Here is a 19,043-nt window from a genome sequence, read left to right on the forward strand (position 1 = left end):
ATATTCCACTCAGGATGTGAAACTGGATTTGTGTGAGAGCCCTGGCACTAAAACTCAGGCTCATAGAGGGGCAGAAATGATAAGTGAGATACACAGCCCTTCTTTAGAAGGTGGGAAAGACAGAAAAAGAAAAAAATCAATTCTTAAAGGATTTTGCACTTTTAAATCGGTGTGCTAAAAGCACCCCAGGGAATTGGTGGGCTTGCCACTCAGACTGCAGAGCTGGTGTTAGTTGTCCCAGCTGCCTGCCACCCTGGCAGTAGGGCAAGTTGGGGAATTTAAATGTGAATCTCAAGATGTGTCATTTTATTGAGATCTCTTCTCTTGGGTAGTTCAGTTTGCTATTTTTCTGATCTACTGCCTGGAGAATATAGGCCTAAATGCCAGCATTCTGGGAGCCAAGCAAGGGAAAATAAAATTCAGTATGTATGTTTTAACTTTTATTCCACTTTGTTCAGTACAGTACTCCTGCCTTCAACTAGCCGGTTGTCTGAGTCCAGAAATGTTGAAAAAAAAAAAAACAGTATCTAGGAACTTCCCTTGGTCCAGTGGTTGGGACTCTGTGTTTCCACTGCAGGGGGCGAGGGTTCGGTCCCTAGTTGAGGAACCAAGATCCTGCATGCTGCACAGTCAAGAAGACGAATTTTGAACTGAATAAAGATGAAAATACCACATTAAAAAAAAAAGAAAAGAAACCCTCTATCTGGCAATTAAAACCCCCATGTTTGCTAAGTTAGGGAGACATAGCTGTCCAGCTGCTTGGAATGGAGGCAGTGATCTGAGGGATCAATTCTTAAACCAGGTTTCAGTCAATCATACTTTTAACTCTGCTGCCAGCCCCATTTCGAGATGACCGGTGCTGTTGATTCCTCATGCATTTTTACAGATTCCATGGCACAAATCATATTGCTTCTTATCTTTCTCCTGTTCTGGCTCGGGATTCAGATTTCACTCAGGTCTGTTAGGACAATCACCACTTACCATCTGCTTTCCAACTTCCAAAAAATCTACTGCTTTTTCCTCTCCTTTCCTCTGGTTGCTTTATGACATGAAAAAAAAAAAAAACAACTTTTCATTTTGATTGTGGTTGAATACGTACTTTCAAACCAATAATTTTAACCAGAAGTACCTCTTTGGATTGCCTTTTGCCGCCGATGATTGCATTTATTAAGCATTCTTTAAACAAGTATAACTTACTGAATCTCAAATTGGAGTGGGGATATAGAGGATATAGAGTAAATATGTAGACTTTTAGAAAATATAATGCCCATTTTATAGAGAGAGGTTTAGCACACGTCTGCAGAGAGAGCTAGGCAGCACCTAGTGGGAATAAATGTGTCAGTGGTTAGGAAGCTGGCAGGATTGTGGAATTTTGTTGGTATGAACAGTGGCAAGCAGATTTAAAGGTAAAGAATGTAGGCTTGTTAAAGTTAGTCTTCTTAGATTGCATAGGAATTGAATTGGAACAGTTGTCTCATCAAGAAATCTTGAGCAGAGCTGGGAACTGAGAAAGGGGTTAGGATTGTTTTGATTTTTAAGAGGAACATCTGTTCTTTATTTTATGCACTGCCTCTCTCCTAGTGCTTTTAAGTATCTTTAAAGATGCCTACACACATGATGATCTGGTCTCTATGAAATAAACTACAGTTTAATGAATCCCCTATGTATCCATCTACTTGCTTGGCTGTTGAAATGTTGCCCCACAACTTGACCATGTCTCGGACTTGAGTTCATTCAAGTTGCTATTTTTGGATAGACTATATGATTTGAGAATACTGTGAGGCAGTCCAAACAACAGTTGATTTTCCATCTGCCTCTGATTATCAGAGGTACTGGGTCCCAAACTGTGGTCTGTGGAACATCAGTAACTCAAGTTGTTAGTGGATACTCCATGAGGAAAAACTTTTGTCTTTTAAGTTTTGTTTCATTCCTATATGCAAAAAACAATTAAATATATTTTTGTAACTGTTTTCCTTTGCTATAATCTGCCTTTAAGAAATGGAGTACCATACACAAAAGACCAAAAAATAACATAAAAAAAAATCACATGATTTACAAACACATGGTTTTCAAGTCAAGAAATGGTAGTGTATTGACCAAAATGCAATCTCTGGTTATTGATATATTTTCATGGTCATGGGTTTTGTGTCTTAAAATTTCAAGAAGTATTTGTGATACTTAAACTATTTTTTCTTCTTAATGAAAGAATAAATATATTTAATTATTCTCACTTGTTTTTAATCAATTTTGTTGTTGTTTTGTGACATTTACAAGATAATCTCTTTTTTAAGTCTTCAGAAGGCATAAAATCATTCTTGGAAGAGAAAACACATAATTTTAATGTGAAACAAAACAGGTATATGATCAAGTGCTACACTGAGTTTGAGAGGTGTCATTGCGAGAGTTCAGAGAAGGAAGAAGTTGTGTGGACTGATGTAGTTGGGGAATGCATTGAGGGGGAGGTATGATTTGAAACAGGGCTTGAAAGTTGGAAGATATTGTGTAATGGGAGATAGCCCTCCATGAGTTCTTGTGCTCTTGCATGTCTCACTGGTATGCCCGGAATGCAAGGCTCTGACTGCTTTTTACTAGGTCATCTCTTAGGGTTGTGTTTGCACAGCCTGCCTTGAGAGAATAACCTCTCTCTTGGACAAAAAGCAGGCTTGATTACCTCTTGCTATGAAACAGTGATGACCCAAGTTCAGTGTTCTCTCCTATGACATCATGCACAGTTTGTGCAGGTAACCATCTTAGTTTTCTGTGTTGTTCTCCCTAGAACATAGGATGCAAAGGGAATCAATGCAGACACAACATTCACACTGTCTGCTCTGCTGTGATTAAGAGTTTTTGTTCATTGGCCCAGAAATTTTATCTCTGCCAGCCTGCATGATACAGTAACAGGTTGACTATTAACTTGTAAGTGGGATAGAATCAAATCCCAGTCAAGACATCGGGACAGTGACTGAAAAGAGAATCAGTTGAGTGAAGACGAAAGGCTGAGCCTTTCACTTTCACACTGTTTAATGTGTGTGGTATGATGTCAGAAGACTGATTAAATCTGAGATTATATATTGGAGAATATTAAAAAGTAGCAGTAGACAGGTGGGATGGAGTGGAGGGCAGGTAGATTTTAAATGCTTTGAATGATGATGCTACGGACTGCTATCTGCGACCCTTCAAAATTCATGTGCTAAACTGGTGTGTCTTGACCCACAATGAATGTCAAAATAAAACATTTGTGGTGCATCAGTTAAGAATCCACCTGCCAGTGCAGGAGACACAAGAGACGCAGGTTTGATCCCTAGGTCGGGAAGATCCCCTAGAGAAGGAAATGGCAACCCACTCTAGTATTCTTGCCTAGAAAATTCCATGGACAGAGGAGCCCGGTTACAGTCCATGGGGTCGCAGAGTCAGACACGACAGCACACATGCACATGTGAATATTGGGTTCTTTGTGACAATCACTGTTTAATACATGAGAAAAGGTGACCAGGCACCGTGAACATGCTGGGGAGAATTCTGAGTTAGTCTCCATAACAGTATTGGTTTAAATTAGATAGATTCTTAAGCTGCCACTGTTTAAAAATAAATAAAATTCTACACACACAGAATGAAACATTACATTGAAACACACAATCACCACCCCTCAAAAGAGGTTGACTTGAAGAAAAGAATGCTGCAGAGGACCAAGCTGTGGTGGAGAAACCATGAAATATCACTTCAAGGGGTAAGGGTAGGGTAGGGTGAGCATGCCTTAGGACTTAATACTGATTGCATGTTCTTTTTTTTTTTTCTTTCTTTAGAAGCCTATCATGACATTTATTTATTTATTTATTTTACTTTACAATATTGTATTGGTTTTGCCATACATCAACATGAATCCGCCACAGATTGCCATGTTTTTAAGCAGCACTCCTCAGTAGGAATGTAACACAGGGAAGCTTTATTGGGAGGCTCCGGGTGACCTGGGAGAATATTACACTTTTGGTAGGCTTGACTTTTCAGTCCCTCCCTTATGAATGGAATCCAACTCACTATGAAGCCTTAAACTATCCTTTTTCACAACAATTTCTTTAAATATTTCTAGGCAGAATTTATTTTCTTTTTTCTCAAAACACTTTGCTTATGTTTCTATTATCATATATCTTATTCTTACTCCTGTTATGGTTAGGATGGAGGAGGGTCTTAGTTGCTCAGTTGTCTCCAACTCTTTGCAAACCCATGAACTGTAACCCACCAGGCTCCTCTGTCCATGGGATTCTCCAGGCAAGAATGCTGGAGTGGGTTGCCATTTCCTTCTCCAAGGGATCTTCCTGGCCCAGGGATCCAAACCGGGTCTCCTGCATTGCAGGCGGATTCTTTACTGTCTAAGCCACTAGGGAAGCCTATTATGGTTAACTATTTACTTATTTGCTTACCAATTTCTTGAGACTCAATGTTATCTTATTTCTCTCCTTTTCTCCAAACCAGTTAGCCAACTGCCTTATAATAATAAAAATAAGTTATGTTTATTGAACATCTTCTAGGCATTATCTCAGTTAACACTCAAAAAACCATTTAGGTAAATACTTATGATTATTCTACATTTTTAAAAAATGCTGAAACTGAGATTTGGAGAGATGTTTAAGGTCATTTCCTTAGTACAGGCTGAGCTAGAACATCAACACAGTATTATAGACTGAATGTTTGTGTCCCTCTAAAATTCATATGTTGAAACCTAACCCCCAGTGTGATGGTGTTTGGAGGTTGAGCCTTTGGGAGGTGACAGCAGAGCCCTCATGAATGGGATTAGTGCCCTTATGAAAGAGACCCCAGCTCTCTTGCCCCTTCCACCGTGTAGGACACAGCAAGAAAATAAGCCATTTGTGAACCTGGAAGTGAGCTCTCTCCAGACACTGAATTGCTGGTGCCTTAATCCTGGACTTCCCAGACTCCAGAGCTGTGACAAATAAGTTTTTATTATTTATCCACCACCCAGTCTGTTGTATTTTGCCTCCAGTGACTGAGCTCTTAATCATGGTGTCATAAAGACTCCCACATACAGTAGTTATTCTCAGTGTATGTTTTGATATTTCTTGAATGAAAATCAACCTATTAAAATGTTGATGATGAACATGAAGGCACTGGTTAAGTGGAGCCCAAAACTTGACAAGGGGAATCACTGAAATGTGAGCTTCAGAGTTTTAAAAACAATCTGTGACTTCTGAATATATAGCTTCATTTCTCACCAGTATTAGTTATTTTACCAAACCAAGTTTTCTCGAGTTAATATCCTCCTAACAAAACAAACTATCAAAAATGTACTTGGTAAGAGAACTCATGTGCACACATACTCACATACACACACACACACACTCACATACTTCTTATCTGACTTTAATTCAACACTATCATTAGGTCTTAGTCATCATTTCCTTAGTTCCAGGGTTATGGTCATCTATAGTCAAAAAGAAAGCATCATTTCTTTTTTAGAGTCAGCATGCTCTTGCCTTCTGTTGATTATCCCCAAGGATTCAATGGTCTGAAATAGTCATCAGATGATTTATTTGTTGTTATAGGGAATGTGTAAGGTAGTTACTCAGTTCATTCAGAGTAAACACCTAAGTCCTTATACTGGCCCCAAAGTCTTCCATGATCTGCCCCTGCTTCCTTACCACTCTGACGTCATGGTCTAATTTTACAGGGCTTTGTGCAAGATCTGAGTTCCCTGACCAGGGATCAAACCTGTGCCCCCTGCAGTGGAAGCACAGAATCCTAACCACTGGACCACCAGGGAGGTCCCCATATCCCTTTTGCAATATATGTATCTTTCCTTAGAGAAGCATCTATAATCAATTCCACAGTACTTACATTGAAACGCATAAGTTCATAATTAGGTAATGAAAAGGACGAAACAAGACAACTAAAGCTTAGATTTCAGGGCAGGCCCAGCACTGGACACACGTAGGCGCTCAGTGGGAGTTTGCTGCTGGCAAAATCGGCAGCAGTGACTGTTGCTGGGCTGACTCAGATGGGAGCGTTTCTCCATCTTCTATCCTGGTGACCTATTCATAACAGATCACCTGGTAGATAAGAGGCTTCAAAATTAGATGTTCCCAGGTGTTTTTCAACCAGAGACTAATTCCGAGCTAATTCGACTCTCAGAAGCTTTCCTGGAGACTTGCCTTTTTAAACAGTTCACTGAGCATTGACATTACTGTCCATGGCTTTGGCGGGAGCAAAAAGAACACGCCTCATCTTATGCTCTGTAAGTTGTATCATCTTACCGGTACTCAATATATTGCGGAATCATCTCTTAGAACAACATGGTTGTTTTTCGGCAAATACTAATAGCAGCTGTGTCTGCATCTCTTCTGAGGTTAAGGCTTTAGAGCAGCATAAAGCCATCATGATTATGAAGGATCATCTGGTGAGCCAGCAAAAAAGTATACATTGAGTATAGAAATGCTTCTTGAGTCCATGACACAGCCTGTTTGGGGCCCGGGTCAGAGGAGTGATGTATCCAGTGAAATAGGGGTGACTGTATTCCCACCATGAAATAACTGCTGTGTCCTGATCGCATGATGTTTGTTCAAAGTGGCCTCAGCTATCCAGAGTCGCCAACTTTCTGGATGAGATGAAAATTCCCGGGGGTCACTAAGGACATCTGTATCATTTCTGCCCACCAGGGCTCATGGGTTTAAAATGGGGGTGGGGGGTGGGAATCTAACCCAGTAATAAACACAGCCAAGCAGCCACTTTGAACCGTATGATCCAGAGAGGATTAGGCCCCTAGCTTCAGTTCTACCATGCGACCTTGGACTAGTAATGTGACCTCTCTAACATTCAATTTCTTACTTGTAAGTGTGAGTGAGGGGCTTCCCTGGTGGCTCACTGGTAAAGAATGCACCAGCTAATGCAGGAGATGCAGGTTTAACCCCTAGTCAGGAAGATCTTCTAGAGAAGGAAAATGCAACCCATTCCAGTATTCTTGCCTCAAGAATCCCATGGACTGGTGGGCTAGAATCCATGGGGTCATGAAAGATTCAGACACAGCCTAGGACTAAACGACCAAGTGTGAGTGATGTGTTTCATGGGGTATTCCACAAACTCTTGAAAATAAAATGAAGTGAAAGATGCAAAACTTCTTTATTGACTATAAAGCCCTGCGCCAGTAATAAGGGTTCTTTTTAATCTTTTCTAATCATACAGTTCGGGTGGGTCATGGTGGAGAGGTCTGACAGAATGTGGTCCACTGGAGAAGGGAATGGCAAACCACTTCAGTATTCTTGCCTTGAGAACCTCATGAACAGTATGAAAAGCCAAAATGATAGGATACTGAAAGAGGAACTCCCCAGGTCAGTTGGTGCCCAATATGCTACTGGATATCAGTGGAGAAATAACTCCAGAAAGAATGAAGGGATGGAGCCAAATCAAAAACAATACCCAGCTGTGGATGTGACTGGTGATAGAAGCAAGGTCCGATGCTGTAAAGAGCAGTATTGCATAGGAACCTGGAACATCAGGTCCATGAATTAAGGCAAATTGGAAGTGGTCAAACAAGAGATGGCAAGAGTGAATGTCGACGTTCTAGGAATCAGCGAACTGAAATGGACTGGAATGGGTGAATTTAACTCAGATGGCCATTATATCTACTACTGAGGGCAGGAATCCTTCAAAAGAAATGGAGCAGCCATCATGGTCAACAAAAGAGTTCGAAATGCAGTACTTGGATGCAATCTGAAAAACGACAGAATGATCTCTGTTCGTTTCCAAGGCAAACCATTCAATATCACAGTAATCCAAGTCTATGTCCCAACCAGTAATGCTGAAGAAACTGAAGTTGAACGGTTCTATGAAGACCTACAAGACCTTTTAGAACTAACACCCAAAAAAGATGTCCTTTTCATTATAGGGGACTGGAATGCAAAAGTAGGAAGTCAAGAAACACCTGGAGTAACAGGCAAATTTGGCCTTGGAATACAGAATGAACCAGGGCAAGGACTAATAGAATTTTGCCAAGAAAATGCACTGGTCATAGCAAACACCCTCTTTCAAAAACACAAGAGAAGACTCTACACATAAACATCACCAGATGGTCAACACCAAAATCAGATTGATTATATTCTTTGCAGCCAAAAATGGAGAAGCTCTATACAATCAACAAAAACAAGACCAGGAGCTGACTGTGGCTCAGATCATGAACTCCTTATTTCCAAATTCAGACTGAAATTGAAGAAAGTAGGGAAAACCACTAGACCATTCTGCTACTGCTAAGTCACTTCAGTCGTGTCCGACTCTGTGCGATCCCACAGATGGCAGTCCACCAGGCTCTCTCATCCCTGGGATTCTCCAGGCAAGAACACGGGAGTGAGTTGCCATTTCCTTCTCCAATGCATGAAAGTGAAAAGTGAAAGTGAAGTTGCTCAGTCATGTCCGACCCTCAGCGACCCCATGGACTGCAGCCTTCCAGGCTCCTCCGTCCATGGGATTTTCCAGGCAAGAGTACTGGAATGGGGTGCCATTGACCTAAATCAAATCCCTTAAGATTATACAGTGAAAGTGAGAAATAGATTTAAGGGACTAGATCTGATAGATAGAGTGCCTGATGAACTATGGACTGAGGTTTGTGACATTGTACAGAAGACAGGGATCAAGACCATCCCCATGGAAAAGAAATGCAAAAATGCAAAATGGCTGTCTGTGGAGGCCTTAAAAATAGCTGTGAAAAGAAGAGAAGCAAAAAGCAAAGGAGAAAAGGAACAATACAAGCATCTGAATGCAGAGTTCCAAAGAATAGCAAGAAGAGATAAGAAAGCCTTCCTCAGTGATCAATGCAAAGAAATAGAGGAAAACAACAGGATGGGAAAGATTAGAGATCTCTTCAAGAAAATTAGAGATACCAAGGGAACATTCATGCAAAGATGGGCTCGATAAAGGACAGAAATGGTATGGACCTAACAGAAGCAGAAGATATTAAGAAGAGGTGGCAAGAATACACAGAAGAACTGTACAAAAAAGATCTTCACGACCCAGATAATCACGATGGTGTGATCACTGACCTTGAGCCAGACATCCTGGAATGTGAAGTCAAGTGGGCCTTAGGAAGCATCACTACGAATGAACAAAGCTAGTGGATGGAATTCCGGTTAAGCTCTTTCAAATCTTGAAAGATGATGCTGTGAAAGTGCTGCCCTCAATATGCCAGCTAATTTGGAAAACTCAGCAGTGGCCATAGGACTGGAAAAGGTCAGTTTTTATTCCAATCCCAAAGAAAGGCAATGCCAAAGAATGCTCAAACTACCACACAATTGCACTCATCTCACACGCTAGTAAAGTAATGCTCAAAATTCTCCAAGCCAGGCTTCAGCAATACATGAATCGTGAAATTCCAGTTCTTCAAGCTGATTTTAGAAAAGGCAGAGGAACCAGAGATCAAATTGCCAACATCTGCTGGATCATGGAAAAAGCAAGAGAGTTCCAGAAAAACATCTATTTCTGCTTTATTGACTATGCCAAAGCCTTTGACTGTGTGGATCACAATAAACTGTGGGAAATTCTGAAAGAGAAGGGAATACCAGACCCCCTGACCTGCCTCTTGAGAAATTTGTATGCAGGTCAGGAAGCAACAGTTAGAACTGGACATGCAACAACAGACTGCTTCCAAATAGGAAAAGGAGTCCATCAAGGCTGTATATTGTCACCCTGCTTATTTAACTTCTATGCAGAGTACATCATGAGAAATGCCTGGCTGGAAGAAGCACAAGCTGGAATCAAGATTGCTGGGAGAAATATCAGTAACCTCAGATATGCAGATGACACCACCCTTATGGCAGAAAGTCAAGAAGAATTAAAAAGCCTTTTGATGAAGGTGAAAGAGGAGAGTGAAAAAGTTGGCTTAAAGCTCAACATTTAGAAAATGAAGATCATGGCATCTGGTCCTATCATTTCATGGGAAATAGATGGGGAAACAGTGGAAACAGTGTCAGACTATTTTTTGGGCTCCAAAATCACTGCAGATGGTGACTGCAGCCATGAAATTAAAAGATGTTTACTCCTTGGAAGGAAAGTTATGACCAACCTAGATAGCATATTCAAAAGCAGAGACATTACTTTGCCAACAAAGGTCCGTCTAGTCAAGGCTATGGTTTTTCCAGTGGTCATGTATGGATGTGAGAGTTGGACTGTGAAGAAAGCTGAGTGCTGAAGAATTGATGCTTTTGAACTGTGGTGTTGGAGAAGACTCTTGAGAGTCCCTTGGACTGCAAGGAGATCCAACCAGTCCATTCTGAAGGAGATCAGTCCTGGGATTTCTTTGGAAGGAATGATGCTAAAGCTGAAACTCCAGTACTTTGGCCACCTCATGCGAAGAGTTGACTCATTGGAAAAGACTCTGATGCTGGGAGGGACTGGGGGCAGGAGGAGAAGAGGACGACAGAGGATGAGATGGCTGGATGGCATCACCGACTCGATGGACGTGAGTCTGAGTGAACTCCGGGAGTTGGTGATGGACAGGGAGGCCTGGTGTGCTGGGATTCATGGGGTCGCAAAGAGTCGGACACGACTGAGCGACTGAACTGAACTGAACTCATACAGTTAATACTTGTTATTCAAAAATCCAAAGATCAAAAATGCATAAGGTTTAAAAGAATCCTCTGACCCATTATTAGTCCTCAGAATTGACTGATTTTGACAATTTGGTGCTTATCTTAAAAATATATATATTTATTTATTTTTGGCTGTGCTGGGTCTTTGTTGCTGCATTGACTTTTCTCTCATTGCAATGAGGGGGGACTATTCTCTAATTGTGGTGTGTGGGCTTCTCATTGTGGTGGCTTTTCCTGTAGTGAAGCTTGGGCTCTAGGGTGTGTGGGCTTCAGTAGTTATGGCTCTCAGGCTCTAGAGCACAGGCTCAAAAAGTTGTAGTGTACAGGATTAGTTGTTCTGCAGCACTGGAATCTTCTTGGATCAGGGATCAAACCCGTGTCTCCTGCATTGGCAGTCAGAGTCTCCACCACCAAGCCACTAAGGAAGCCCTGTGCTTATCTTTGTATACTGTAGGAATGTGTGCATGAGTGTGCATATTCTTTTTTAACAAAAAAGAAATCATTTCCTACTACTCAGTAGAATACTACGCAGTAATTTTTCAGGAGGTAAATTGCTATGTATATATACACATGGAACAATGATATTTTATTTGAAAAAGCTGCAGAATCACATTTATAGTAAGAGATAAAGCTCATGTACACACAGAATGCACAGCTTTTTCTGGGAAGAACACATGGCAAAGGAATGAGGTAATTTCACTTTTTCTTTCACACAGTTCTCTATTATTATCATTTTTATCTTAAGCATATGTACTTTCACAATAATATTAAAGACCATGCAAGAGAAAATGGAGCATAAGTCAATAAAATGGAGATCATATGATACAATTGAATATAGTATTATACATGAGTATAAATGATAGGCCAGAAAAAATATTGAAGAGAAGAATATACTAAAGAAATTTTTATACTGAAGCAAAAATGAAAGTAGACATATGATTTTCAAAATTATTCAGTAGGGAATCGAAAAAAAATGGATCGTGCAGTTTCTGCTGCCAACTTTCTTGCAATATATAACTCGCAAAACCAGAATATCCCGTTCTGCTGACCAGTACTAAATAACGGCCTCTATACTACAAGAGGCAAACAGAAGCAGAAGCAAGGCTCTGCCAAAAAAGGAAGAAGGGCTAAATATGAGCCATGCTCAATTACTTTTGCTTTTTAAATGCCAGTATTTTAAATACACAAACAATGTGTTGTCTGCACGAAAGTGAACTTGAAATTAACATCAGATACCTTAAAGAAAGGTATGATGTTCAATTGTTAGTTTGCTGTTTTTGCTACTAAATTGTTTTATTTGAAAGCAGTATTATAGCATATAGGCTAGGGATATAAATCTTCTGATTTAGTTCCAGGGTCTCTTGATGAAAGTAAAAGAGGAGAGTGAAAACATTGTCTTAAAGTTCAACATTCAGAAAACTAAGATCATGGCATCCAGTCCCATCACTTCATGGCAAATAGATGGGGAAACAGTGGCTGACTTTATTTTGGGGGGCTCCAAAATCACTGCAGATGGTGACTGCAGCTATGAAATTAAAAGACGCTTACTCTTTGGAAGGAAAGTTATGACCAACCTAGACAGCATATTAAAAAACAGAGACATTACTTTGTCAACAAAGGTCCGTCTAGTCAAGGCTATGGCTTTTCCAGTAGTCATGTATGGATGTGAGTTGGGTAAAGTGAGCTGAGCGCCGAAGAATTGATGCTTTTGAACTGTGGTGTTGGAGAAGACTCTTGAGAGTCCCTTGGACCGCAAGGAGATCCAACCAGTCCATCCTAAAGAAGATCAGTCCTGAGCGATCTGGAAGGACTGATGCTGAAGCTGAAACTCCAGTACTTTGGCCAGCTGATGCAAAGAGCTGACTCATTCGAAAAGACCCTGATGCTGGGAAAGACTGAGGGCAAGAGGAGAAGGGGACAACAGAAGATGAGATGGTTGGATGGCATCACCAACTCAATGGACATGAGTCTGGGTAACCTCTCGGAGTTGGTGATGGACAGGGAGGTCTGGCATGCTGTGGTTCATGGGGTTGCAAAGAGTCGGACACGACTGAGAGACTGATCTGAACTGAACTGTCACACTGAGTGAACCATTTAACCTTGCTTACTTTTTAAATAAAATAATAAAAAGATAAAATTCTAAATTTCTATTTTATTTAATATTCTATGTTTCCATAACTTGGAAGACCAAACAGAGGAGTCATAAACAATACCCACATTTATTTTTTTTAAAGGAATCAATAATTCAGAAGAGCTTTCTTTTCTCATTCATTAACAAGGTCATAAGTCTGTAGTGCTGTTCATATCAGATGAATCTACAAAGCCAAGAACAGGAACCATTGCATCTTCTTCAGAAGATGTGCTACTTTGATTCTTCTGTTTTTTGTTCACATATTTGTGCAAAGTGCTGTAGTACTGCTCCTTTGGATTGAAAGTATATAGTGATGAAATCTGCTGCCAGTCTTTAATGCTTGGAGTGTTGTATTCCTGTGGATGTGAGCACTCAAAGAAACATTTGATATTTTCTTTCGCCAGTTGCGTTGCATGTTCTGTGGCTTGACTTTTAAGAATCTGTTGCTCCTGTTGCAAATAGATTTTCCAAAATTTCAGCTGCAGGTAACTAACTGGAGACAGGCATCGAGTGATTGATGTACAAATCAGGAGGAGGATGATAACAACTGCTATCAGGACCCAGCCTAACACCTTAGGTAAACACAACAAAACAGTGATTTAGTCACTTAAAAAAATTTTTTTTAATCAACAGGTAAAATTTGAACTACTCAGAGTTAAGATGATGAACAAGCAACAGTTAGGTCTTATTCCCTTAAGAGAAAGAAGTGGCAGTAACCCCTCCCCCCACCCCTCAGTAGAATTGCTTGCTTGACAAGACAGTCATTTTCCAAATCATGTTAAGGATCCACGGAGGAGCTTATATGTGGAATCCCTGGAACTCAAAATGTGGAATTTCAGAAAATCCAGTGAAACAAGTATTCATTTCCAAGAACTTCTGAGCTTTACAAGCCCAGAAGCAGTGTGGGGTGATGGCTTTAAAGTCAGGCAGACCTGGACTCAGTGTACCCACTGTTAAGACAAAAGAGAATAATAATAGAGATCAAGGACCCAGCAAGGTGTCGGGTGTGGGGCACAGAGCAGATCCCTGACACAACAGAGTGCCTAAGTGCCTTCCTCCTTTCATTAGTAATACTCAATTTTTTACAAAAACCTATAATGGGCTTCCCAGGGGGCTCAGATGGTAAAGTGTCTGCCCACAATGTGGGAGACACGGGAGAAATGGCTACCCACTCCAGTACTCTTGCCTGGAAAATTCCATGGACAGAGGAGCCTGGTAGGCTACAGTCCACTAGGTCTCAAAGAGTCGGACACGACTGAACCACTTCATTTTCACTTTCATAAGGGAAGAGACTCTGAAGACACACGCATATGTAAGACTGAAACTACTTTAAGTCAACTATACTCCAATTAAAGGGAAAAAAAGAAATAGCACCGAGATGAAAGAAAGAGAGGGGAAGAGACGGAAGGAGGGAGGGAAGGGGTAGGGAGAGAGAGAGAAAGAAAAAAAAAGATAGATGATGTGCTGTGGTAAGTCATTTCAGTCGTGTCTGACTCTTTGCGACCTTATGGACTGTAACCCGCCAGGTTCCTCTGTCCATGGGATTTTCCAGGTAAGAATACAAGAGAAGGTTGCCATTTCCTTCTCCAGGGATGGAACCCTCATCTCTTGGGTCTCCTGCATTGGCACTTTACCACTAGCGCCACCTGGGAAGCCCTGGGAAGATAGATGACAGATTTGCCTATCAGCTCATTTGAAGCCAACAGCCATTCTAGTTAGCTTGCCTTCGGTGTCAGGAGAAAGGGGACGCATTTCTACCTCCCGTCCGCCCCGCAGAAGCCAGTCCCTCTCCGACCCCCGCACCGCATTCTGCGCGGGCGCCCGACCTGCGAGTGCGCCGTGAGCTCCTTCTGCAGCTCCTTCTGCAGCTGCTTCACGTCGGGCGCCTGGGCCTGCTGGCAGGGCACCAGCGGCAGCTGGGCGGCGCAGCGCGGGTCGCGGCCCACGCACAGGTACCGAGCCAGGACCTCGCTCCCGCTGGCGGCGCATTCATAGAAGGCGCCCCCGAGCAGCGCCACGGCCACCCAGGTGAGCGGCGCCACCGCGGCGGTGGCGCTGATCTGCGCGCACACCAGGGCCCCGCGCAGCCCCGAGCCGCAGCTCCGCGCGCAGCAGCCGGTCAGCAGGCGCCAGGTGCGCGCGCTCAGCACGTAGCCCAGGAGGAAGAGCGCCAGCGCCGGCACCAGCAGGAAGACCAGACCGTAGGGCAGGTTCCAGGCGACGCTGCACGGGCACTGGAACACCGTGGTGGAGAAGATGCGCTCCCCGCCCGCCGTCAGCAGGCTCACCAGGCAGTAGCCCAGAGCGTTACGGTGTTTGAGGTGCAAATTCAACACCTCCCGAAACTTCTCCATGGGTCTCCTACCCTAGGGAGCCGTGGACAAGGCTCGGCTGCTTCTGCCTCTTCGCCGCCCAGCTCCTGAAATGATTTGGGAGATCTGGCGTTTGCCCGTGCCCCGCCAAGTAGCACCTTCCAAAAAAGGGAAGAGGGTTTCTCAGGGTGTCTTGAGCTTTCGCTTTCTTATTTCAACCCAACTAATTGTGGCAGATCCAAGCACACAGGCCGCCGACCTCCCCATGCCCACCCCTTTCCAGAAGCAGGCGCATTGGTGACCTTTATCCCTCAATTGAGGAACTCTGACTGAGGGAAGATAGGGCCTGTTCCACTGTAGCTTTTGTTTCCTCCACACTGACAAGGAACCAGGGACTTTCCTTTCCCTTAATGATCCCTTTATGGAAAGAATACTTTTTACTTGAGTTAACTGGGGGAAACACCAACTTTTCCTCTATTGCAGCCACCCTGGCTCCTAAACCAACTCCCAATCAGACCCAGCAGTTACCAGCAACAACAAACCCCCACAAACCTCGATGATTTACAGGAAACATTATTCAAGGGCAAATTTCCAGTTTCTCTTATATAAACTGAATTGCAACAAAGCCCCGCTCAAATTCCAGTATATCCATGATATTCTGCCCCCTTCCTGTCTCCCTTCTGAACAGAACTGCCACTTTTCTCTCCTCAACCTGATCTCCTACAGGACATTAGCCTGAATATACTGTATTGACTTCTACCTCTTTTTCTCCCCACTCAGGTACGTCCTAACACTGGCAGTACATAGAAGTGTATCAAATCCTTACCCAGGGGCCACCAAATTGATCAGCAGAGGAGCAGGGTACTGGCTGTTCAAAAAACACTAGTTGAACCAAAAACACTTTAAACGACAACTACCTCTAACTAACGTGTTGTTTCCTCCACTTTCAGTTTGCTCAGAGCAGCATTCCTCTGACAAGCTAAAACCACTTCTGTGAAACTGAGCCTTACTCTATGTGGCTCTAGAGTGAGGTGAGGTGTACTCGAAAGAACATGGGTTTTGAAGTCAGGTGCATTTTGTGTGTGTGCGTGTGTGTTTAATACATTATCTTCTCTAAGATTCACCATCCTCATTCGTAAAAACAGAATATAGTGCAGACAGTGAGATTGTTGAGACAAGTGAGTAGCATCCATAAAGTGCTTTGATATGCAGGATGTGCCTGTTAATGGATGTCCAGTGTGAGAGATTACCTTTTGCATTGCAACTTTAGGAAGAGACAACAAATAGCTGTGTAGTATTTAAGAATCCAAATGAATGCTCCATTTTAGACCAAGAATTGTATTCAGTGACTACCTTCAGAAAATCGCTGTGCCCTCAGTTGTCCATTTCACCTCAAGGAGGGGGAGGTGCATTGATATAGAGTCTGGGTGGGCAGGTGAACTGCTTGCTGCTCAAGCCTATCCACTAGGTTTGCCTTATTTTTTCTGGGAAGAATAAGTAGCCTACAGAGCCGAGTGAATTGTTGCAGAGAAGGCAGGAAACACCCTATTCTTAGTCCAACTTGCCTTTTTAGCTATCTCCCACCACCAGTGCCTGGCACAAAACCACCATTCCCCAGCACTGTGATGAACAACTATTCTCTCTGTTTGAGTGTTAAGAAGCTGTCCCCAGATAAATGTCCTTTGTGTCACGCCGGGCAGATGGGGCCTCTTCTCTGAGGTTAGACCAGGTACTTCCAGGTTCTGTGTAAACTTGCATCTAAGTTGCATGTTTGCAGCAAATCACTTCTGCTATGACTATCATCTCTGTAATCCCACATCTGCAGAAAAGCTTCCTTCCCTTATCCTTTGGGTTACTCAACACTCCTCTTACTGATGGAGTCTTCACCGCCAGCACACTCCTCTGAGATGTTGTCTCCCCTTCCACGATTTTCACATACTGTCATGAACAAATACCACTCTGTCAACACTTTTGTTGTAGATGGCTTTATCCATATCCCTCTTAATAGTAACAGAGCTAAAATATACCTTCCCATTCTCTTGAATGAGATATATTTATTTTCCCACTTCTCAAAACAAGAGGGAGGGCTGGCATTCTCCCATTCAGTTCAGTTCAGTTCAGTCGCTCAGTCATGTCGGACTCTTTGCGACCCCATGAATTGCAGTACGCCAGGCCTCCCTGTCCATCACCAACTCCCGGAGTTCACTCAGACTCACGTCCATTGAGTCAGTGATACCATCCAACCATCTCATCCTCTGTCGTCCCCTTCTCCTCCTGCCCCCAAAGCCTCCCAGCATCAGAGTCTTTTCCAATGAGTCAACTCTTCACATGAGGTGGCCAAAGCACTGGAGTTTCAGCTTTAGTATCATTCCTTCCAAAGAAATCCCAGGGCTGATCTCCTTCAGAATGAACCGGTTGGATCTCCTTGCAGTCCAAGGGACTCTCAACAGTCTTCTCCAACACCACAGTTCAAAAGCATCAGTTCTTCCGTGCTCAGCCTTCTTCACAGTCCAACTCTCACATCCATACATGACCACTGGAAAAACCATAGCCTTGACTAGATGGACCTTTGTTGGCAACGTAATGTCTCTGCTTTTGAATATGCTATCTAGGTTGGTCATAACTTTCCTTCCAAGGAGTAAGCGACTTTTATTTATTTATTTATTTATTTATAAATTTTATTTATTTTTTTTTACATCTCAGTGCTTTTATTTTATTTTATTTTATTTTTAAACTTTACAATATTGTATTAGTTTTGCCAAATATCAAAATGAATCCACCACAGGTATACTCGCATTCCCCATCCTGAACCCTCCTCCCTCCTCCCTCCCCATACCCTCCCTCTGGGTCGTCCCAGTGCACCAGCCCCAAGCATCCAGTATCGTGCATCGAACCTGGACTGGTGACTCATTTCATACATGATATTATACACGTTTCAATGCTATTCTCCCAAATCTCCCCACCCTCTCCCTCTCCCACAGAGTCCATAAGATTGATCTATACATCAGTGTCTCTTTTGCTGTCTCGTACACAGGGTTATTGTTACCATCTTTCTAAATTCCATATATATGCGTTAGTATACTGTATTGGTGTTTTTCTTTCTGGCTTACTTCACTCTGTATAATAGGTTCCAGTTTCATCCATCTCATTAGAACTGATTCAAATGTATTCTTTTTAATGGCTGAGTAATACTCCATTGTGTATATGTACCACAGCTTTCTTGTCCATTCATCTGCTGATGGGCATCTAGGTTGCTTCCATGTCCTGGCTATTATAAACAGTGCTGCAATGAACATTGGGGTACACGTGTCTCTTTCCCTTCTGGTTTCCTCAGTGTGTATGCCCAGCAGTGGGATTGCTGGATCATAAGGCAGTTCTATTTCCAGTTTTTTAAGGAATCTCCACACTGTTCTCCATAGTGGCTGTACTAGTTTGATTCCCACCAACAGTGTAAGAGAGTTCCCTTTTCTCCACACCCTCTCCAGCATTTATTGCTTGTAGACCTATGGATTGCAGCCATTCTGACTGGCGTGAAATGGTACCTCATAGTGGTTTTGATTTGCATTTCTCTGATAATGAGTGATGTTGAGCATCTTTTCATGTGTTTGTTAGCCATCTGTATGTCTTCTTTGGAGAAATGTCTATTTAGTTCTTTGGCCCATTTTTTGATTGGGTCATTAATTTTTCTGGAGTTAAGCTGTAGGAGTTGCTTGTATATTTTTGAGATTAGTTGTTTGTCCGTTGCTTCATTTGCTATTATTTTCTCCCATTCTGAAGGCTGCCTTTTCACCTTGCTAATAGTTTCCTTTGTTGTGCAGAAGCTTTTAAGTTTAATTAGGTCCCATTTGTTTATTTTTGCTTTTATTTCCAATATTCTGGGAGGTGGGTCATAGAGGATCCTGCTGTGATGTATCCAAGGAGTAAGTGTCTTTTAATTTCATGGCTGCAGTCACCATCTGCAGTGATTTTGGAGCCCCCCAAAATAAAGTCTGACACTGTTTCCACTGTTTCCCC

General features: G+C 42.4%; 1 protein-coding gene across 1 annotated transcript; it reads right to left on the bottom strand.

The window, feature by feature from the left end:
- Positions 1–12,741: 12,741 nt before the first annotated feature.
- On the bottom strand, positions 12,742–15,305 carry CALHM6 (calcium homeostasis modulator family member 6). Its single transcript, XM_027552161.1, has 2 exons — positions 14,544–15,305; positions 12,742–13,289 (listed from the first exon to the last, which is right to left on the bottom strand). Exons 1-2 carry the CDS (start codon positions 15,069–15,071, stop codon positions 12,867–12,869), a joined length of 951 nt encoding a protein of 316 aa, XP_027407962.1. The 5' UTR covers positions 15,072–15,305; the 3' UTR covers positions 12,742–12,866.
- Between the last annotated feature and the right edge of the window lie 3,738 nt (positions 15,306–19,043).

Source organism: Bos indicus x Bos taurus, chromosome 9, assembly GCF_003369695.1.
Source record: "Bos indicus x Bos taurus breed Angus x Brahman F1 hybrid chromosome 9, Bos_hybrid_MaternalHap_v2.0, whole genome shotgun sequence".
NCBI classification, from domain to species: Eukaryota; Metazoa; Chordata; class Mammalia; order Artiodactyla; family Bovidae; genus Bos; species Bos indicus x Bos taurus.